The sequence below is a fragment of the Cetorhinus maximus genome, chromosome 7 (genome assembly GCF_964194155.1).
Source record: "Cetorhinus maximus chromosome 7, sCetMax3.hap1.1, whole genome shotgun sequence".
In the NCBI taxonomy this organism is placed as follows: domain Eukaryota; kingdom Metazoa; phylum Chordata; class Chondrichthyes; order Lamniformes; family Cetorhinidae; genus Cetorhinus; species Cetorhinus maximus.
This window is the reverse complement of record NC_135885.1, coordinates 110106076-110130230: the sequence shown is the minus strand read 5'-3', so window position 1 is coordinate 110130230 and position 24155 is coordinate 110106076. Positions and strand designations below refer to the sequence as shown.

The 24155-nt window shown below is 46.4% G+C and overlaps 1 protein-coding gene across 2 annotated transcripts in view; it reads right to left on the bottom strand.

Annotated features, from left to right (window-relative positions):
* The window catches only part of uggt2 (UDP-glucose glycoprotein glucosyltransferase 2), a 400098-nt gene that overhangs the window by 299225 nt on the left and 76718 nt on the right, over positions 1-24155 (bottom strand). For both annotated transcript variants that reach the window (XM_078545909.1, XM_078545910.1), the window contains exons 7-8: positions 18545-18641; positions 14827-14899 (exon numbers count right to left, since the gene is read on the bottom strand). In XM_078545909.1, coding sequence (XP_078402035.1) covers positions 14827-14899; positions 18545-18641 — 170 coding nt within the window. The remainder of the gene's footprint in view (positions 1-14826; positions 14900-18544; positions 18642-24155) is intronic.

The window sequence follows — 24155 nt, the reverse complement described above, 5'->3', positions numbered from 1 at the left end:
ATTCAGGTTTTCAGTTCGGCGGGTGCGCACCCTAAAGGACATAGCTACTGGACTGGGTCTGCGGCAGGTGGTGAGGGAACCAGCAAGAGAGAAAAACATACTTGATATCATCCTCACCAACCTACCTGTCGCAGATGTATCTGTCCATGACAGTGTCGGTAGGAGTGACCACCACACAGTCATTGTGGAGACGAAGTCCCAACTTCACACTGAGGATACCCTCCATCATGTTGTGTGGCACTACCACTGTGCTAAATGGTATAGATTTGGACCAGATCTAGCAACTCAAGTCTGGGCATCCATGCGGCGCTATGGGTCATCGGCAGCAGCAGAATTGTATTCAAACATAATCTGTAACCTCATGGCCTGGCATATCCCCCACCCTACAATTACCATCAAGCCAAGGGATCAACCCTGGTTCAAGGAAGAGTGCAGGAGGGCATGCCATGAGTAGCACCAGGCATACCTAAAAGTGAAGTGTCAACCTGGTGAAGCTATAACACAGGACTATATGCCAAAAAGCAGAGGCAGCAAGTGATAGTCAGAGTTAAGTGGTCCCACAACCAACGGATCAGATCCAAGCCCTGCAGTCCTGCCATATTCAGTCGTGAGTGTTGGCGGACAAGTAAACAACTGGAGGAGGTGGCTCCACAAATATCCCCATCCTCAGAGATGCAGGAGCCCAGCACAGCAGTGCAAAAGATAAGGCTAAAGCATTTGCTACAATCTTCAGCCAGAAGTGCCAAGTGGATGATCCATCTCTGGAGCTCCCTAGCTTCACAGATGCCAGTCTTCAGCCAATTCGATTCACTCGTGATATCAAGAAATGGCTGAAGGCACTGGATACTGCAAAGGCTATGGGCCCTGACAATATTCCAGCAACAGTACTGAAGACTTGTGCTGCAGAACTTGCCACACCTCTAGCCAAGCTGTTCCAGTACAGCTACAACACTGGCATCTACCCAGCTATGTGGAAAATTGCCCAGGTATGTCCTGTCCACAAAAAGCAGGACAAATCCAACCCAGCCAATTACCACCCCATCAGTCTACTCTCGATCATCAGTAAAGTAATGGAAGGAGTCATCAACAGTGCTACCAAGCAGCACTTGCTTAACAATAAGCTGCTTATTGACACCCAGTTTGGGTTCCACCAGGGCCACTTAACACCTGACCTCATTACAGCCTTGGTTCAAACAAGGACAAAATAACTGAACTCCCGAGGTGAGGTGAGAGTGACTACCCTTGACATCAAGGCCGTATTTGACAGAGTGTGGGATCAAGGAGCCCTAGCAAAACTGAAGTCAATGGGAATCAGGGGAAAACTCTCAGCTGGCTGGAGGCATTTCTAGCACAAAGGAAGATGGTTGTAGTTGTTCGAGATCAGTCATCTCAGCTGCAGGACATCAGCGTAGGAGTTCCTCAGGGTAGTGTCCTAGGCCCAACCATCTTCAGCTGCTTCATGAATGACCTTCCTTCCATAATAAGGTCAGAAGTGGGGATGTTTGCTGATGATTGCCCGATGTTCAGCACCATTCGCAACTCCTCAGATGCTGAAGCAGTCCATGTCCAAATGAAGTAAGACCTGGACAATATCTAGGCTTGGGCTGACAAGAGGCAAGTGTCAGCCACACATTTCTCCTACTCAGTCAGAGTCCCAAATGTAAGTCAGGCGGTGTTGGCCTCGGTGGTAGAGGGAACATGATGAGGAAGACTAAATGTGTACAGGAGGCGAGGCCTGGGGCAGGTCCCGGCTTCAGACAAGATGGTATGGGAATGGTAGCTGTGAAAGGGGTGTCTTTGTCATTGTTGGGATGGGAGAAGTGTACCCACGCAGCGTTGCATGGGACCACCCTAGTAAGGACGATATATGGACTCCTCAGGTCTGTGCACGAGGAAAAGGGGCAAATGTTCCTATTGTAACTTTAAAGGCCACAAGGAAGCTCACTCTCTTTGCTAATAAGATCAAGATTAATCCAAAGGCTATAGGATGCCTTCGCCATACACCGGGACTAAAGATTGATCTGGTTGTCATTCCCACATGAGTGGTACAGTATTATGATGTGCATCACGAGGTAGTGCCAATAATGAGTAATTTAGCGGACTTGGGGCTACCCCCATGGTGTAAACGTCAAACACAAGAATTGCAGAATTGAATGCTGCATCAAGTTGGGAACATACTGGCACTGCGATTGATGAGGATGAACGTGCTAGTCCGAATGAGGATTCAGGGAATCAAACAAATTCTCACTTGCACAGGCAGATACGACTTAGCTTGACTAATGACACGGCAACCATATTTAACACTGGGACATCATTTGTAAATAGTTTAGATTCAGCCACTTTAGATGAATAGGTAATAACTGTTAGAGATAGGTTAGGGAAGGTTTTGAATGAAATGAATGATGTGGAACAGGATCAATTAGAGGAAGATCAAATTATGACTGCAGAAGGTGCAACACCTGCTCCTTTACTTCCCCTCTCCTCACCGTCCAAGGGCCCAAACACTCCTTTCAAGTGAAGCAGCATTTCACTTGCACTTCCCTCAACTTAGTCTACTGCATTCACTGCTCCCAATGCGGTTTCCTCTACATTGGAGAGACCAAACGCAGACTGGGTGACCGCTTTGCAGAACACCTTCGGTCTGTCCGCAAGCATGACCCAGACCTCCCTGTCGCTTGTCATTTCAACACTCCACCCTGCTCTCATGCCCACATGTCCGTCCTTGGCCTGCTGCATTGTTCCAGTGAAGCTCAACGCAAACTGGAGGAACAGCACCTCATCTTCCGACTAGGCACTTTACAGCCTTCCGGACTGAATATTGAGTTCAACAATTTTAGATCATGAACTCTCTTCCTCATCCCCACCACCTTTCCGACCCCCCTTTTTTCCAATAATTTATATAGATTTTTCTTTTCCCACCTATTTCCATTATTTTTAAATGTATTTCCATCCATTGTTTTATCTTTGCCTTTTAGCCTATTTCGATCCCTTCCCCCCACCCCACCCCCACTAGGGCTATCTGTACTTTGCTTGTCCTGCTTTCCACCCTTAATGTCACCTATTAGCACATTCCTTAGATAATATCACCACCTTCAACACTTCTTTGTCCTTTAGTCTGTGACATCTTTGGTTATCTCCACCTATCTCTGGCTTTCTTTCCAGCTCTACTTGTCCCACCACCCCCCCTTAAACCAGCTTATATTTCACCTCTTTTCTATTTTTCCTTAGTTCTATTGAAGAGTCATACGGACTCGAAACGTTAACTGTGTTCCTCTCCGCAGATGCTGTCAGACCTGCTGAGTTTTTCCAGGTATTTTTATTTTTGTTTTGGATTTCCAGCATCTGCAGTTTTTTGTTTTTATCAAATTATGACTGTTCATTTGCAAGATGTGGTGGGGGAATTGGAAAGGCATACCCATCGCATGATTGAAATTCTAAAAGGATAAAAATGCCTCTGTGGAAGCTACGGAAAATGATGCTTCCACAATGTATGGTTCTTGGCTGGTGAAAACCTCCAAATGATTGTGGAAGGGAAGCTGCCTTCCTGGGTCACTGAGAAACATCTCAGGGCTCTGCCCATTTATCAACTTACCACTGTTATCTGTAAAATCAGAGGACTCATGCAGGTGTACCCAGTGAAACATGAGTGCCATCTGGGGAACAGTAACACAGGCATGCTAGGGTTGATTCTGTATTATCCTGTCCTAAAGGAAGGGGAGACACCTAATCCTCTTTTTAGAGTCAAAAACACTGGGGTAGCAAGTCAGGGCCATGTGTCACATTATGACCAACACCCTAGGTATGCGGCACAAGTGGACAGGATTACTTGGGTAGCCCAGGATTTCTGTGGGTGCACTCGGAGAAGGGATACTTTCGTTTGCCCATATGATGTAACTGAAAATGTAGCATCAACCTAGGAGTTCACTTGGGATCAGGAAGGGCCAAACTGCACGATCATGGTGACCCAGGGAGCAGAGTTCCCTGCACGTGGCATTTGAAGGAAGGGGGAATATTGTGTTACAGCCATACAATGGGAATACCAGTACAGGGACCTGATCTGTCCTAATCTGGACGGGACTTTTTGTTTTACCCCAGCTTGACCTGTTAGACTGGGTGCATGGGTATTATTGAATGTTTACGCTCATGCACTGCTGAATATTAGTGAAAGGAATGACTTGAAAGGACAGCTACATGAGCTGCTGCCCGTTTTGGGTATGATTTACCCCCGAGTGGCAAATCAAATGGACAGGCATATTCAATGGTAAGATGGGAGAATCTCACGAGAAGGCCCTAGGCACGTTTCGCAGTGATGTAAATCTGGGAAATGATTGTCTCCTCCCCTTGTCAATGGCGGGCCGCGTTTCTCACCATTGGATATTGGGAACTAAATTTGAATATAATTGCATATCATTACTGTGGCCACATGCCGCAATCAACCCCCACGTCAAATTTAAACCCCATATCAGCCTCATTTCAGAAAGGCATGATTTACAACTGCTTTTAAAAGGTGTGCACCTGGATCCTGGACTTTGAGGGGAACTTGGAGATGAGTGCACACAACTTAGCGCAGCACTCATGAGGATCCCGTTGCAAGGAAGAAGCTCCGTGGATTCAGGGGTGTCACAGGCAAGTCTCCACACTAGCTTCTTTGCAGCTGGCTTGTGGTGCCAGGGCTAGGCAACAGTGCTGGAGAGAAGGGGACCTTGGGGTAAGGGTAACAGTGTTGGAGAGAAGGGGACCTTGGGGCTAGGACAATAGTGATGGAGAGAAGGGGACCTCAGGGTTAGGGCAACGGTGCCAGAGAGAAGGGAACCTCGAGGCTAGGGCAACAAGGGGGAAGGACAGGTCATGGCAGCACAGACTGAAAGTTGCACACAAACACATGCTGGGGGTTGGGGGGGTGGTGTGGGGAAGGAAAAGGCCAGGCAAATGGAAAAACGTGTCAAAGGTGAGCACTCTTCGACAGCTGAGACCATCTAGCTTGAGCTCAATTGACATGCCTGGAGTCAGGCCTGTCAAGCAACTGTGCCCACTCAAGCAGCACTAATTCCTTTGAATGCCAATGATTGTTGCTCTACTTTTAACCCCTTGCACGCAGCCTTCAAAATCGAATGAGTGCAGTGGTGCTGCAGAACCATTAGGTGACCCTTGGGAAAGGTCACCATGGAACACTGACAGAGGGATGTGCTCCTAATCCCTGGCATTATGTTTAAGTAGACATTGAAAAGTCACCTTCATGGTCCAAGCAAAGCCTTGGAGTGCAGGTTAGGACAATGTCTGCACCTAAGATGCATTCGAGGGGCTGAAGCTGTCGCCACTCGGTCATATGATGTGGGGTAGTGCATGGGCATGGTGAACCATCATACGCACTAAACACTGGGCATCCATGTGGTCGCCTGGACTCTCCGGCTCGCGTGAAGGGGCCTTGAGAGGCAGCCATAGGCGATGAATGGACCAAGAGTGGTCCTCAGGAGACAATTGCTGACCCTTGTGCCTCTCTTTGATACTGCAGTGAGGAGACTATCAGGAAGATGGTGCCTGATAATCTCTCTGTCTGCCTCATTGCTTATAGGCAAGAGGGTAGATGGAGAAGAAAGTGACAGAGGCACGTGTCTTGCCAAAGGGAGAAGCAGAACCCTCAAGACCAAGGGGTGGCAGGGCCTCCTCCACACACAGAAAATGAACCCCAGAGAGCTGTTGTTTGTAGGTGCTTCACTAGACCCTGGGTCCATAGACGGTGCATGTACTACCTTGCAGATGAGCGAGAATCAGTATCACCGATGTTAAAGGAACTGGTCGCTCACACATGCCACCATTTGCAGGATTTAGCACCACGGGGACTCAGAGGGTGTTCACTGACAGTGGCAGTGAAGGTGACCATTGCGCTCAGTTTCTACGGCAGTGACTCCTTCCAGGGCTCCACAGGGGACCTGTGCGCTCTCTCTCAAGCCTCCACTCCTAAATGTATCCAGGAGGTCACGGATGCCTTTTTTACCAAGGCACGCACATTTGTCAATTTCAACAGGGATCATGCAAGCCAGGACGCCAGAGCACTGGGCTTTGCTGAGATATCCGGATTCCCACAGATGCAGGGTGTCATCGACTGCACTCACGAGGCTCTTAAATCTCCCTGGCAACAATCAGCCCAGTAGGGGAACCGCAGAGACTTCCACTCTCTCAATGTTTGGTTGGTCTGCGACCATAACAAATGGATCATGCATGTTTGTGCAAGATACCCTGGAAGTGTCCACGACTTATAGCAGTTCCCTGACATCTTCTAGGGACAACACAGGCTTCAAGGTTGGCTCCTCAGGAACAAGGGCTACCCACAAAGGACATGGCTGATGATGCCCATGCAGTGGCCTCAGACTGCTGCTGAGAGAAGGTACAATGGGGCTCATGCTGCAACCCGGAGTTTGGTGGAGCACACCGTAGAGATCATGAAAATGAGATTCTGGTACCTCAACAGATCTGGTGGAGCACTCCAGTACGCTCCCCAGAGGGTGTCACGCATTATCGTGGCTCGCTGCGCGCTGCACAACCTTGCGATGAAAAGGTGGGAGGACCTAGTAGATGACACAAAGCTGGGTGGGAGGGTGAGCTGTGAGGAGGATGCAGAGATGCTTCAGTGTGATTTGGACAAGCTGAGTGTGTGGGCAAATGTATGGCAGATGCAGTATAATATGGACAAATGTGAGGTTATCCACTTTGGTAGGAAAAACAGGAAGGCAGGTTATTATCTGATGGCTATAAATTGAGAGAGAGGAATGTGCAACGAGACCTGGGTGTCCTTGTACACCAGTCGCTGAAGGTAAGCATGCAGGTGTAGCATGCAGTAAAGAAGGCAAATGGTATGTTGGCCTTCATAGCCAGAGGATTCGAGTACAGGAACAGGGATGTCTTGCTGCAATTGTACAGGGCCTTGGTGAGACCATACCTGGAATATTGTGTGCAGTTTTGGTCTCCTTATCTGAGGAAGGATGTACTTGCTATAGAGGGTGTGCAGTAAAGGTTTACCCGACTGATTCCCGGAATGGCGGGACTGACATATGAGGAGAGATTGAGTCGATTAGCATTATATTCGCTGGAGCTCAGAAGAGTGAGAGGGGATCTCATAGAAACCTATAAAATTCTAACAGGACTAGACAGGGTAGATGCAGGAAGGATGTTCCCGATGGTGGGGGAGTCCAGAGCCAGGGGTCACAGTCTGACGATACGGGGTAGACCATTTAGGACTGAGATGAGGTGAAATTTCTTCACTCAGAGAGTGCTGAGCCTGTGGAATTCGTTACCACAGAAAGTAGTTGAGACCAAAACATTGTATGTTTCCAAGAAGGAGTTAGATATAGATCTTGGGGCGAAAGGGACCAAAGGGTATGGGGAGAAAGCGGGAGCAGGCTATTGAGTTGGATGATCAGCCATGATCATAATGAATGGCAGAGCAGGCTTGAAGGGCCGAATGGCCTACTCCTGGCTCCTAGTTTCTATGTTGCCTGAACATCTTATAGATCCGATACAGAGGATTCACATTCCAACAAACATTTTTATACCCTTCAACATAAGAACAGGAAATTAAGGTAGAAATACCAGACATTGTGATAATGGCTACTGGTGGGGCCTTGGTCTTAGCGTCAAAAACTACATCCTTGGATACGAATCATATCTCACATTCCGGTTGTTGTACTGTCATTTATTGTTCTATGATCAATGTCATTGATGCAAACGCAGGAGAGCAGAGCAGAGCAGTGGTTGAAAACATTCCTGATGGGATGGAATGAGGTGAATGGATTAGATTTGCAAGTGTAGTAATATTCGTAGGCGAAATTATACACTTAAGGGTGGATGCTGTAAGGCATTTATATATTTTGAATATTGCTGTGATGCTGTAAGGCCTCTCTTTGTTTCTTTTTAATATGTATTATTTTTATCTTGTGTCAAAACGTAATCAGCTGTGAGGTGGACCAACGTCCTGAGCTCAGAAATGGGTGGTAGGAACATGGAGTGAGGACGACATTGGACAAAGGGGGAAGATTTTTCACCAAAGACATCAACTCTGAGCCTGATATGGAACTTATATAAAAAATAAAGGCTGGACAAGCATATACACGCACACAGACCCAGGCGAGCCAAGACATGCCATGGGGCGGTGACTAACCAACAGACACCCTGATTACAGAAACTGACCTAGACAATGGTTTCCCGGGTATGTGTGAATGGCTTTCTTCCTGCCTTACCACGATACTGAAATCACATCCATTGCCGAAAGGTACCTGGAGACACCCCCGGCAGAGAGCAGGAAATGACCGCTTGCAGGTTGTTTTTGCATGGGTTGGGATTGATAATCCAATCAGATTACTCAATTTAAGACATTACCTTATATGCCAAGAGACAACGATCAGAAAGGGGTATAAAGCCACAGCTCCCCAGGACACTGGGGTGGTGCAACCAGGAAGTGTGATTTGGTCAGTTACTGGAAGTTGTGCGTAGGATCACTCCTGCACTGTGGCAATCACCCGAGCCATCTTTCGCTTTATCTGGAGGTTGAAAATGGACCGTGTTTGCAGGGGCACAATGCACAAGCCTCTTGATAAAGGGGGAAAAAAAAATACCCAACATCGCCCTCATACTGAAGGCTGCCTTTGTGTGTGGCTGCATCAAGCTGTGTGTAGACCCTCAGTACGCAAACACCAAGTGTCACTACATGCTGAGGTTCTACCTGTCCCTGGTGTTGCAAAGGATGGGTCTGGCCACGCTACCGCGGAACGCTCCAAATAGTTGGACCACCTGCCCCTCATGGGAAAATTTATGCAGAGAAACACCTTTGACCACAAATCCATCAGGCAGTGGTCGGCACATGTCATCCTAGAGGCCCTGCAGTAAAAGGAGATGGTGGATTCTGTCGGATGGTTCCCCGAGCAGACTGTCAAAGTCATTTGGCAGAATGCCTCATTGCCAGAACTTTCCAACAAGCACCAAGACGTAGCTTGACTGGTTGTGAGAAAGGCCCTCCCTGTCAGATCCTTCCTACATGCCAGGAGTCTCACCCACTCAGCACGTCGCTCTCCAGATGGCTGTGGTAGGGAAGAGACCATTGTTCACCTCTTGTGGAATGTGCCTTTGCAAAGAAGGTCTGGAGGGAGATGCAGTGGTTTTTGTCGAAGTTCATCCCGAGCAGTTCTGTGACACAGGATTCTGTGCTCTACGGGCTGTTCCCAGGGACACACACCGAGACAAACATCAACTGCAGCTGGAGGATCATCAGCTCGGTGAAAGACGCTCTTTGGGGCAGAATTTTCCCATTGGAACGTCGGGCGAGCGTCCCGACGTCACCACGCGTCATCGTGATATTTTTCGGCGCCCATGCAACCTTCAGGTCGCCACACGGGCAGGACACATTTGTGTAAACCTCATCCACAGGCAGGATAAGAGGGCTCACTGGGGTCGCGAGTGTGCTCTCTCAAATATTGATTTTTCAAAGTTTTTGATAATTGCCTATGTGATCTGCAATACTTCAAAACGCAGACCAGCTGCTTTGTCTGAACTGTTAACCCTCAGGTCAGCACTCTACAGTGAGGAATCTTTTTTGGGCCTGGAGGTTTCTGGAAGCCTTCCCATAGCCTGGGAATGGGAGCTCAACTCTCTACTGGAGGCACCTCCCCTGAGGAGGAAGGGAAGCCTAGAAGGGGAAGGAGGCCAGGAGTGCACATTCAACCTCCAGGGGAGCCACCTTTGGGAGTACAGGCGCAGGCACAAGGGGCACAGGGGCAAGAGGTAGTCTAAGGCGGAAGGGGCCGCAGAAGACGCCACTATCCTGCTGCCAGGGTATACAGGGGGCGAAGCAGCTACCTCAATATGACTGAGGTGCAGTGCCGAAGGAGGCTCTCTCAAGGGAGACAGTCAACTATATCTGTCAGATGATTGGGCCTAACTGTGTGGGTGGACACCCCATGCCTGCGGCTCTGAAGGTCACAGCTCCCCTCTACTTCTATGCCTCTGGCTATTTCCAGGGCTCAGTGGGTGATCTTTGTGGTGTCTCCCAATCAGCTGTCCACACTTGTGTCAAGCAGGTCACAGATGCTCTGTTCAGGCGGCATTGACCTTCATCCACTTCCGTTGGGACCAGGCAAGCCAGACACAGTGAGCCAGAGGCTTCACGGCCATTGCAGGCTTCCCCTGCGCCCAGGGTGCAATAGACTGTACACATGTGGCCATTAAGGTGCCAGCAGGTGAGCCCAGTGCCTTCGTTAATAGGAAGGGCTTCCACTCCATGAACGTGCAGATAGTGTGTGATCACAGGATGCAGATTCTACAAGTCTGTGCAAGGTAGCCAGGCAGCTCCCAAGATGCCTACATCCTCAGACACTCCCAGATGCCGGGTCTCTTAAGTGCTCCAGCACAGCTGGATGGATGGCTGCTGGATGACAAGGGCTATCCCCTCAGAAAGTGGCTCTCTGCCATCCAGCTGAGCAGTGGTACAATAGGAGCCACGCCTCTGCTAGGGCTGTGGTGGAGAGAACCATTGGTCTTCTCAAGATGCGCTTCCGATGCCTGGACTGCTCAGGGAGCGCACTCCAGTACCCTCCAGATCGTGTGTTGATGTTGGTGTTAGCATGCTGCGCTCTGCACAATCTTGTGCTGGAAAGCGGGGATGCAGTGGACGATGAAGACGCCGACACAGTGGCTGTGGCTGCACACAATGAGTCCAACAGTGAGTCCGAGGATGAGCACGCACAGGGAAATGCTGAAGGGATAGACTCTGACCCGGGCATACTCCAGGGAGGCAGGGACACCTAATCCAATGAACCTTCAGCTAGCACACCACAGATGGACCACCAGGACCAGCCTGGGCTGTAGGCTCCATACTCGACACCTAAGTACCAAATCTTCCAGGTTAGGAACAGTAACTAAGGGCCTTGTTAATACAGCTGAATGTCTCACAAAGCACTCTTAACATTTTTGGAAACCATACACATGCAGAAGAAAAGACGCACCCTCAGCCATGGTCACATGTCTGAATTTAATATCACAAGCAAAGAAACTTAATGAAACAAAATGACAATGGTGTTCCAATTCAAAGTAAATCATAAAGACCTCATCTCGGGCTAACACAAAAGCATCAGTGATAAACCCGTGTTGTGCCTAAGGTGCCTTATGTTTATGTTTCCGGCGTCTTGGTGCTGCCCCATCGCTGGGAGTGGCATCTGAGACAGCCTGCTGACTCTGCTGTCCTGTTGGCCTCAATGACCTTGGTGGTCGTCCTCTGACCCAAGGAGCCTGTGCTGGCCCCGCCTGGGAGGGATCTGCCAATTCCACAACTGGCATCTCCCCAGTCGTCGCAGCCTTACCAGATGCAACGGTCACTGGGAGAGGGGTGGAGGAGTTGCTGCCCTCATCCAGAGCACCCTGAGAGGTGCCTACAGAGACAACAGGCAGCTGCTGCACCGATGTGAGGTCACTTCAGACCTCCACGCTCACCGTGGATGGATGGGCACCAAGCTGGGAAATTTAGTGCCCACACCATCTCCCACACAGGCACTGACCAGCTGAGGTCAATGCTGATGCGAGGGCTTGCTGGTCAGAACGCATCCCAAGGAAGCTCTGATGGGTATCCTGGAGGAACCTCTCCACGAGAGTCGCCACTCTCTCCATGGAGGGCACATGACGCTAGGACATGTGGCTCATTGCTTCGGTGATCATTCACGTAGACTCCTCCACCACGAAGACCAAGCCAAGCATAGCCTCATGTATCTCCCTCAGATGCTTCTGCACACCCGGCCGCATTTCCTGCGCTTGCTGCAATGCAGACGACTCCAGAGGCACATCTTCAGGCACCGACTGAGCATGTGCCTGATCCCCTGCAGCCCTCTGGCTACTGGCGCCATGGGCACTCTCTGTCTCTGCCAGTTCCTCCAGCGACTGTGAAATGCCCTCACCACTGTGTCCCGGGACACTAGCCGATGTTCTAATTCCCACCGAGGTGCGAGTATCTGCGCTGGTCCCTGCTTGGCAGTGATGGTGTGATGCTGGTGAGACTTCAGGCCCCTCAGGTGTGAGAGGGAGCCTCCGCTGCTCCTCCTCCCGGCCGTGCTCCGTTGATGCTGAAAGGAAGAACACGGACCTCAGATCAGGTCAGCAATGACAAAGTGCTCCTTGTCCCCCGGATCATTATGCGCTCTTCGTTCCATAAACAATGGTCAAGCCATGTTGCAAAATTAAATCAATTAACATTCAGCAGTGCTATGGCTGTTGGGAGAACAATGCTGACCTCACTGTTGGGCATAAATACCTGGCTGTGGCACCCCAGCCTCACCGACACCAGTGGGCCTGAGTGCATGGTGCCTCTCCAGATCCAGGGCCTCCTGCTCGAAGCAGCTAAGAATGGTGATCTGCACCTGGCCGCCACCAGTTCTCACACGCTCTGCAGCATTATGAGCATTCTTCTCCTGAAAATGAGAGAAGATTTGTGAAAATTGCACATGGCCTCTCTTCACGCATGGCCCACCCCAACCAGAGTGGGACATATCAGGGCTCCAGAGCCTCCTCACCCTGCTGCTGCCAAATACTCACACAAAGGTGCTAGGCCTGCTCCTCTGTAATATTCATTGATTGTATTGAAGCACCTCATGGTCTATGTGGAAAACTTGAACATGATGGCACTTTTGTGATGGCCATTTTGAAACGTTTTGTAATGTTCTTTCAGATATTTTATGAATAAAATATATTTTTCCAAAAAAAAGGAATTCAATCAGCGGTCCAGCCACCCGGGGACGAGCTCTTGTACGCGGGTCTTACTAAGCAACTGGCGTTGTGAGTATATTATTGCTTAGGGGGTTAATAAAGACTTTCCACATAAAGTGGAAATTGTATCCATAATTTGTTTTGTGTCATTAATATCAAGTACGGTGTAAGGATCTTAGAGAGTAGTGAGACCCCCTAGTTAAGAGTCTTGCAATCCTGCTTTCTATATTTCTCAGCCTTCAACAAACATTACACATCAATCTCGAGACTGAATAACAGTTAGACCCCTGTTCAACAAAGTGGGAAGAGTGAAAACTCCAGTAACACTGATGGTGAGGAAACTTGAGACCATAATCTGGGACAAATTTAAAAGTCACTTGGAAAAACACAGGTTAATAAATGACAGTCAACATGAATTTGTTGATGAGAGATCATGACTGAAAACTTCATCAAGTTTTTCGATGAAATAATAATGTTGATGAAGGTAGTGCATTTAATGTTATAGATATGTTAGCTAAATTGTTACCCATGAGATTAAAGCAACAGTGGCAGCGTGGTTACAAAATTGGCTAAGTGTCATGAAGCTATTAATGTATATAACATTATTGGAAAAGATTTTTCTTTTAAAATAGAGGTTTAGACTGTGGGTGTGTCTGAATTGGATTAAAGCCAGCTAGTCTGGGTGCTTTGATGTTTACTAGTTTTGATATGTAAGAGAGATAGCATGCATTTGCATTTTTGAATACAGCATTCAAGAAGTAGGATGAAAACGGACACCTCTCTAGCAACTACCAAGCAATATGTTCATATTATTAATAAAATTGGTATAATGAAAGGGGTTTTATTGTTAGAGAGGTTTAGCAGTTTTTGTGTGTGCAGAGCCCAGGCAATGTGAGATCAAAAGGCAGCTGTAAGCCTCCAACTGGCTCCACAGGAACCAAAGTGAAAAGAACTTCATTTTGAATTCGTAAGGTGAAAATGCTTTGCCTGGGGTTTGGTTAAGTCTATGGGTTGCTGTTGCCTTAATGGAGCTTAGTTTGGGAATTTGTTAAAAGTTATGATTGTAGCAATTTGTAGCCATGTGTATATATTTTAACCTGTGTAAATTAATAAAATGTTTCATTTAGTTTGATGTTAAACCTCAAGAACTGGTGGCCTGATTCCTGAATTTAGAATCGCATCTTAAACATAACACTTAAAATAATGGGTTATGAAAGTTTCCTTCTGGGATTTTTAAATAACTCCGCTTTACCAACTGCATCGGTCGTAACATAAGAGACACAAGGCTGAAAGTAATAGTGCAGATTAGTGTTTCAGACTGGAGGTAAGTATACAGTAGTGTCCAGAGCTCTCCAATATATGATGATGACCTGGACTTGGGCACAGAGTCAAAATTTCAAAGACGACACAAAAGGCAGAACTGTTCATCAACATGAAACTTTAAATCAGTTTCTTTCTTGACAGATGTTGGCAGACCTGCTTGAGTGTTTCTACTATTTACTGTTTTTATTTCAGATTTCCAGCTCTGAAGTATTTTCTTTTTATAGACTTTTAGTAAACAGTGAAAATGATAATAGTACACTTCAGGAGGACATTGAGAGACTGGTGAAATGGACAAATACATGGTAGAAGAATAATGCAGAGAATTATGAAGTGTAGCATTCTGGAAGAAAGAATAAGGAGGATTGATCTAAACCAAACAGAACAATTTTAAAGCAGGGGTACAGGAACGGAGATCTGGAAATTCATATAAACAAATCTTTGAAGGTGGCAGAACATGTTGATAAGAATGTATTAAAAAATATACTGGATCCTTGACATTGTGAATAGAGGTATCAAGTACAAAAGCAAGAAAGTTATCTTTATAAATCATTGTTTAGGTCTCAGCTACAATATTGTGCTCAATTCTGGGCACCACGCTTTAGGAAGGTGCTGCAGAGATTTACTGGAATGCCACCAGCTACATGGAGCCAAACATGATGGGCCAAATAACTTTATTTGCTGTATGATTCTATAATCAATGTACATTTGTGACTATTAGTTGGAGAAAGAGGTGACACAGCCAGGACCAAAATAAAAATAACTTACTTCAATTTCCTAAAATGAAATCCCTGAACTTCATCGATGTCATCATCTTCTTCCAGCAGAGTAGTATTTGTACCTAGATTAAAGTTAGGTACAATATTTGTCACACAATTACACAGTGATTTACACAATTGACACAGGTATGTACTACTTTAGCACAAACTTGAGGGTTACTAATAACTTCTTACATTAAAAATATTCACCACTATAAATCTTTTCCACTGCAAGATTGCTATATTTTTATTTCTTTTTTCAGAAGATATTTTTCTTGGGTTCAGCCTCAGAGGCCACTTCAGTAATTAAGCTTAGTGTGCTATATAAGGCAGAGGTAGCTTTTATCTGCCCAATACCTAGGTAAATATATTAAGCTGCCTCTTCCGTGGAGTGAAATCACCTGTCAGATTGCCACTCTGCTCCTTTGCACTTCACCTACACTGGAGCTGCACATTTCACGACCAGACTTCTGACACAGGGCTGCTGAGAAATGTGCAATGTGCTCCTGGAGTCTCTTGGGTGCAGTACAGCGGCATTGGGGAAAGCCAAACCACGCTGCCTTTTGATTTGACTAGCTGCCTTAAACCAGTAAGTTTAAAGGTCTAAGCGACTTTGACAGGAGAGAAGGGGTGGGGGTTCCAGTGGTCAGGGAGGGGCAGCTGTGAGGCTGGAAGGTAGTTGAGGTATTGGGTGTAGACAAGGGATCCAGTGGAGGGTCAGAGCGGGGGGTGGTCAGTGCTATAGTTACCCAGGTGTGAATTGTGGTTTTACATAGAAACATAGAAAATAGGAGCAGGAGTAGGCCATTCGGCCCATCGAGCCTGCTCCACCATTCATTATGATCATGGCTGATCATCCAACTCAACAGCCTGCTCCCGCTTTCTCCCCATATCCTTTGATCCCTTTCGCCCCAAGAGCTATTTCTAACTCCTTCTTGGAAACATACAATGTTTTGGCCTCAACTACTTTCTGTGGTAGCAAATTCCACAGGCTCACCACTCTCTGGGTGAAGAAAATTCTCCCCATCTCAGTTCTAAATGGTCTACCCCATATCCTCAGACTGTGACCCCTGGTTCGGGACTCCCCCACCATCGGGAACATCCTTCCTGCATCTACCCTGTCTAGTCCTGTTAGAATTTTATAGGTTTCTATGAGATCCCCTCTCATTCTTCTGAACTCCAGCGAATATAATCCTTACCGACTCAATCTCTCCTCATATGTCAGTCCCGCCATCCCAGGAATCAGTTGGGTAAACCTTCGCTGCACTCCCTCTATAGCAAGAACATCCTTCCTCAGATAAGGAGACCAAAACTGCACACAATATTCCAGGCATGGTCTCACCAAGGCCCTGTACAATTGGAGCAAAACATCTGTGCTCCTGTACTCGAATCCTCTGGCTATGAAGGCCAACATACCATTTGCCTTCTTTACCGCCTACATGCTTAACTTCAGCGACTGGTGTACGAGGACGCCTAGACCTCGTTGCACATTCCTCTCTCTCAATTTATAGCCATTCAGATAATAATCTGCCTTCCTGTTTTTGCTACCAAAGTGGATAACCTCACATTTATCCACGTTATATTGCATCTATTCACTCAGCTTGTCTAAATCACACTGAAGGATCTCTGCATCCTCCTCACAGCTCACCCTCCCATCCAGCTTTGTGTCAACTGCAAATTTGGAGATATTACACTTAATTCCCTTATCTAAATCATTAATATATATTGTGAATAACTGGGGTCCCAGCACCGATCCCTATGGTACCCCACTAGGCACTGCCTGCCATTCAGAAAAAGACCCATTTATTCCCACTCTTTGTTTCCTGTCTGCCAACCAGTTTTCTATCCATCTCAATACACTACCCCCAATCCCATGCGCTTTAATTTTACACGCCAATCTCTTATGTGGGACTTTGTCGAAAGCCTTCTGAAAGTCCAAATAAACCACATCCACTGGCTCCCCCTCATCAACTCTACTGGTTACATCCTCAAAAAATTCCAGTAGGTTTGTCAAGCATGATTTCCCTTTCATAAATCCATGCTGACTCACCTGATTCTGCCACTGTTTTCCACATGCTCAGCTATTAAATCTTTTATAATGGACTCTAGAATTTTCCCCACTACTGACGTCAGGCTGACTGGTCTATAATTCCGTTTTCTCTCTGCCTCCCTTTTTAAATAGTGGGGTTACATTAGCTACCCTCCAATCTGTAGGAACTGTTCCAGAGTCTATAGAATCTCGGAAGATGACCACCAATGCATCCACTATTTCTAGGGCCACTTCCTTAAATACTCTGGGATGTAGATTATCAGGCCCTGGGGATTTATCGGCCTTCAATCCCATCAATTTCCCCAACACCATTTCCCTACTAACACTGATTTCTTTCAGTTCCTCCCTGTCACTAAACCCTGTGTTCCCCAACATTTCTGGTGTGCTCCTTTATGAAGACAGAACCAAAGTATGCACTTAGTTGGTCAGCCATTTCTTTGATCCCCATTATAAATTCTCCTGTTTCTGACTGTAAGGGACCTACATTTTTCTTCACCAATCTTTTTCTCTTCACATACCTATAGAAACTTTAACAGTCAGTTTTTATGTTTCCTGCAAGCTTACTCTCATACTCTATTTTCCCCTTCTTAATCAATCGCTTGGTCTTCCTTTGCTGAATCCTAAACTGCTCAAAATCCTCAGGTCTGTTGTTTTTTCTGGCCAATTTGTATGCCTCTTCCTTGCATCTAATACTATCTCTAATTTCCCTTATATGCCATAGTTTGGCTACCTTTCCTGCTTTACTTTTGCGCCAGACAGGAATAAACAATTGTTGCAGTTCACCCATGGGCTCTTTGAATGTTTGCCATTGCCTATCCACCGTAATCCCTTTAAGTAACGTTTCCCATACCATCATAGCTAACTCGCGCCTCATACCATCGTAGTTTCCTTTATTATGTGAGCTATGAGAAACAGTACTCCAGTTATGATGATAATGATAAAGGCAAATAAACAGAATGCATACATTGTATTTGGGCTGATGAAATGCCTCTCCTCAATATAAATGACCTCAATCACCAAGACAAAACACTTTTCAATCCCACGCCAGGATGTGAACACTTAATCAATACAGACACCTCAGTGCAGGAGTGTTCCATTGTCATTTCTACCATCATTCAAATGAGAAGTTACACAAGATCTTTACTTCCTGTTCAGCTGGATTTTAAAGATACGATGACACAATTTGACAAAAAGTAAGAAATTATCCTGAAATTATAGTCTACATTCCTCCCTCAAAAAATAGGGCCAAAATCATGAATTAACTGGATATCATTGCTACATGGATGATGATAATGAAGAATAACTGCTGTATTTAACAGCATAATGGTCACTGCACTTAAAAATGTAACTTGTGTGAAGCTTGAAGATGATCATGTCTCATACAAGAGGTATTATATGAACTTGAACTTCTCTTGCTTTCAGCAGAATTGGTAAATGTATTTTTGAACAAGAATGCGCTAATGTAGTCAGTGGTTTCCACTTATCTCGCATGGCTATGCAAATAGAGTTAACAGCTACATATTTAAAGAAAACATTGGACTTTACCTGAAACATGACATCTCATGAGATGGGTGCATAAAAAGAGAGGTACAACAGAAAAAGGTCTAACTGAAACATTTACTCCAACTAATTAAGCTTGAACACATTTTATATGTAGAAATGAAAATAAAACTCATACCTCCAAACTGAGTGTCATCCACTGCTTTGTATTCTGTACTTTTAATAGCAAGTTCAACACCATATCCTGAAAGGCGCACTTTCTTAGAGCTGGCTTTCTGTTAGGGGGACAGTTTTCACCAATGTAAGCTAAACAAAGCACTTTAGTTGTCAAACATGCAAAAACATGAATTGCCAGAAATGCTCACTATATTGCTGTTCAGAACTGAAAAACATGCTGTAAAGATAAGTAATTGTGATCTAAAATTGTGGAGTATAAAATTTCTGCAAGTGGCAGCTGGACCAAATGGTTTGTTCTTGTGCTGTACATTCTATGTAAGGTATAAATTACCCAGTGGTAAATCAACCTTTCTCTAAATTGATTATAGTAATGTACTGCTTAGTATGTCAAACCACAAACACATTCTAAGAGCTCAGTAAACTTTTGATGCCAATGAAACAGCTGAACAGTAAAAATAAACTCTCACAATGGCTTAAATGTGAAATGCACTGCCTGGTAAGGAACCAAGCAATAATTAAGATTCCAAAGCTCATTCTTGATCTGTGCCAAGTTAAATTGGGTGGGATTTTGTGGAGACAACGGGGGTCTTGGCCACCGGCTCAAGAGCCCTCCCCTTGCCTCTTTTCGGGAAAGCCCAATGCATCTTGTTCCACTCAGGCACTTGGCAGGTCAGCAACCGGCCTTCCTCAGGGATCAAGGACCCCGCAGTTGAAAATCCTGCTGTTCTTCATAGGCAAGGGATTTTTTACCTCCACATGAGAGGGCAGAAGGGATCTTGGTTTCAATGTCTCATCTGAAAAAGCTCAAGATAAACAAGCCTTGAGCTCACTAAGCATGATAACAGACCTCAGCACCTGTAGGTTACAGAGGGAAAAAAAAGGCCTGCTTTCCAGCAACCCCCGAGCTAAAGTTCATGTCACCAGGATCAGGCTCAGCTTTGATTGAATCACTTGTCAACATTCACTTTTAAGGCTCATACATGAATAATGAACATGTAGGGAAGGTATTGGAGATCAACAAGCCCTCATAGAATCATGTTGAAAGAAGGATGGAGAGGGAATATTTGGCAAAAATAACATTTAAAAGGGCTTTATCGGGAGTTATTTTTAAATAAAAACAGAAAATGCTGAAAATACTCAGCAGGTCTGACAGCCCCTGTGCAGAGAAAAATAGAGGTAACATTTCAGATCTGTGACCTTTCATCTGAACTGACCTGAATGTTTCTCTCTCCACAGATGCTGCCAGACTTGCTGAATATATTTCCAGGACTTTCTATTTTTATTTCAGATTTCCAGGATCTGCAGTATTTTGTTTTTTTATTTTTAAATCAGACATTATTGCGTGTAGAAATAGAAATATTAAGATCATAGAATCATTGATTGGTTACACCACCAAATGGAGGCCACTTGGTCCGTCTCTTTATAAGAGCTGCCAAACTTGTTCTACTCCCGTCTTTTTACAAAGCCCTGCAATTTTTTTCTCTTTAGATAATTTTTAAAAAGTCAACCAGCCATCAGCTTCTTAAAAGTTGTCTGCGCCATTTTCCCAATTTGAAAAATATCTACACACTGGAACATACTTTAGACAGAGAATCCACCACTAAGTGGTTCTGCTCTATAATATGTATCAGAATTAACACAAAACTAAATCTCCTTTTGTAAATGTTTCCTAATGCACACAGTGTTATTTTAGTACAACCACCATTAGCAAACCTTAATACTGCCTTGAGGACATTTAAAAAGAAAACACATTCAAAACATCACTCATGACGCATTACAAGGCATTTCTGAAAGAGATGGGACAAAGCAAGCATTAAGTAGTGCTTAATTTAATTGTTCATCATTTCAGATTCTGGGAGCTCAGCATTCATGAAATGTGTCACAGCACTTACAGGGTGGAGTTTTGCACTCCGGAGGCTAAGCCTGGCGACGGGCAGGATAAACTGCGTGTTCCCTGCCGGACAGCGTGATGGGTATCATGCCCAATTTTACGCTTAGAAGCTCAATAATTATACATCGGCGAGCATCTCTCCCAATCACATGGCAGGGCGGGCACTAATTGGTCCGCTCTGCCATCACTTACTGGGGTCCAAGGTCCTGGCACCATATTTAAATGCCACTCGAACACACACATTCACTCTCTGCAAGCCCAGCTGTATTATCGCTAGTTCCTGAGATGGCCCCCAGGAGAAAAAGACAGAAGCCCTGAGGTTCAGCCATGGCTTCCTTGAGGCTCTTGTCCAAGGCGTTCACCAATACTGGGATGTCCTCCACCCAAGGGTTGGAACCAGCAGGTTCATGAACCTCACCTCGCCGGCCTGGAAGGCAGTCAGAGAATGTCTGTGTTGCAGGAAACCTCCAACAAAACACCCTACAGTGCAGGAAGAGGGTGAATGTTCTGCCAGTCTGAGTCAACTTGCAGCTCACTCCAAACTCACATTCTCACAATGAAATCATGCACTAAGGGTTACATTGCTCAGGAACCTCACACAATATTAGCAGTGGAAGACGTTAGCACTGATTGTCTCGCGGGTACTTTAACATCACCAGCATCTCATCTATCATCCTGCACAAACAGCATCTTCAGCCCCAACTGAAGATGGGAGGGCTCAGCACACACGGTAGCACACACATGCTTCCCAACCTCTGCTCCATTCCTTCTCAACACATTCCATCCATTTTCCAGGCCAAGCTTGCCCACAACAGAAGGGAGAGATCCCAGATGGGACAATGGACAGCCGACATCCACAAGCTCACTTTATTCAAGGAGGATGCTGCTGAGTTGGCAGGGGAGGACAGGGATTGGTCCTGTGGCGACGGAGAGATCAGCTTCTCCCAGCAAGCTAGTACAGATCATCCCTCCACAGTGAGTGATATGCAATGTTGTATTCTGGCTGCTTAAAGTCACCAGCAGGCCCAGACAGAGCTCGAGACATACCATAAGCCCCAGTCCCCAGGCCGCCTCAGAGGAGGATGCTGAGGATGCTCCTGAAGGCCTGTCACTACATGCACCTGCCACCTCCACCAGCGCAGAGATCCACCAGATCACTTTATGGAGAACATCTCACAGGCACATATCCACAGCAGCTGGAGGCAGTGACAGCTCAGGTCTCTGGCACTCAGAGGACTGCTGGAGAACAGGTGCCCATTGTGCCCAAATCAGGTGATGAGCCTCTGGAAGCAGCTATTGCTAACATACTGGAGGTGCAATGTCAGGTGGCAGAACTTCAGGCAGAGTTGCGAGGGGCAGTCAACAGACTAGAGTGAAGGATGGAGAAGTCTGTCTGCGTTCAGTCTGATGTCGTAGTTCCAACATGAAAGCACCTTGAGATCACCACAGGAAGGGTTGCGGCCGCCTTGGAGACCCTGGTCCAGCAGGTTCTGCCAGATTTGCGTTTGAACTTGCACTCTATTGCTCCAGGTATAGGTGAGATACATCAGTGGCTAGACGAGAAAGGGAGGATCACCTTGACCTCATTCCAGGAACCCCTTCTCCTCAAGGAGTCAGGCATGTGGCCTTGGATACCCAAAGGGAGCAGGTCCATCAGCTGGACACCCCCGGGCCATCCAGCCACGTGACTCCAAGGTTGTCCACCTTTTCCCAATCCCCTCTGCTTGTGACCCCAACAGCTCCAGCTCCACAGGCCGAAGAGGGCTCACCTGCCTCAAGGCAGGAGACCCAAAGCAGGCCAGGGCCCTCTAGGCCTCGGGCCTCCAATAAATGCCCGCCAAGGTCATCACAGACAACAGGGCGTAACAGTCAGCAGGCTGCCTCCACCTCTTCTGTGTATGTCGGGGATGAATCTAGACATAGCGACAGGATTAGAAAGACTAAGAATGTAAGAATATAAATGCATTGGAAGCAGCTCAAAGAAAGTTTACTAGACTAATTACTGGAATGGGTGGATTGTCTTCTGAGGAAAGGTTGTACAGGCTGGGCTTGTACCCACGGAGTTTAGAAGAGTAAAAGGCCACTTGATTGAAACATCTTGAGGGGTCTTGACAGGGTGGATGTGTAAAGAACTAGGGGTCACTGTTTAAAAATATGGAGTCACCCATTTAAGGCAGAGATGAAGAGTTCTCTCAGAAGGTCGTGAGTCTTTGAAACTCTCTTCCTCAAAAGGCGGTGGAAGCAGAGTCTTTGAATATTTTTAAGGCAGAGGTAGGTAGATTCTTGATAAGCAAGGGAGTGAAGGGTTATCAAGGCTAGGCAGGAATGTGGAGTTGTGGTTACAATCAGATCAGCCATGATCTTATTGAACAGTGGAGCCGGTTTGAGCGGCCGAATGGCCTTACTCCTGCTCCTAATTCGTATGTAAATTACGACATCACTATGGTGGCACAGTGTTCACTCACTGTAGATATCGTGCACCTTTGTAAAAAATATTTCCCATTTATGACAACAGTCTAATTATTTGGATGTGTTGTGCATGTGCATCTATGTGCCCTTTTATTGACTGGGTGAGTCAAGCTCCCACTCTATGATTACCTCCCTTTGTGAGCCTCAGATTCATGTGACATTTAGCAGAGTCATGTTAGTCTTGTGTAAAGTCAGGGAGATGTCTCAAGCTCCATCCTGAAAGTGACTGCACATTGAGTTTTGAACCTTTAAGTCTTGCAATATTATTTATACATGTTCTTATGTCTTGGAGGGTTAAAAGTTATTTTGTTTCGTCAACGCTAAGCTGTCTTCATTGTCAGTGTGAAAGCACATGACCTGCACCAATTCTGGTCTCAACAACCATGTGCGAATCTCTGTGGCTGCACAAAGTGTCTCCTTCAGAAGGCAACGACTGCACAATGTGCAGTGGACGCAGGGTTTGCGTTGGTGGGTTGCCCTTCACTTCCCACAGTGGCTTTGGCTGCTGACCTTTCCAAGAATTTGGGCCTCTTGATCCTTGAGGGTTACAGGTCCAAGGCCAAATGCTGACCTTTGTGATGTCACTGTTTGTAAAGGCCTTTCCAATCACTGGCATGGCACTAACAGACAGGAGAAATGTGCTCGTGGACCCTTGCCCGGACCTTGCTCCTCCTGGAACCTTGTAACTCTGTGTGTGTCATGGGCACACCTTCCGCATTGTGCCGGCGCAAGGACATCCTCACATCATCGCCCTCTTCAGGTCCCTGCCCTTCCAGGTCTTCATTGTCCTAGGAGTTCTCAACCTCCTCCATATCTTCCTGTGACAAGTGATCTCCCCTTTGAAGCACCAGGTTGTGCAAAGCACAACAGACCACGATGATGCAGCACACTCTCTCTGGAGAGTACCACAGAGCCCCACGTGAGCGGTCCAAGCATTGGGAGCGCATCTTCAGGATGCCAATGGTTTGCTCAGTGATGAATCTTGTCACAGAGTGCACCATGTTGTATCGCTCCTGAGACACTTTGAGGACAATGCACAGGTGTAATGAGCCATCTCTTCATCGGGTCCAACTTGTCACCCAACAAACAAACCTGTAAGCACTGCAGCCCTTCGAATATCTGTGGCACCTGGGAGTGACTTAGGGTGTAGGAGTCATAAGAACTCCAAGGATATCTGGCACAAAAGTGCATGATCTGTTTCTGATGATTGTAACCAGCTGAATGTTGATGGAGTGGTGCCCTTTCCTGTTAA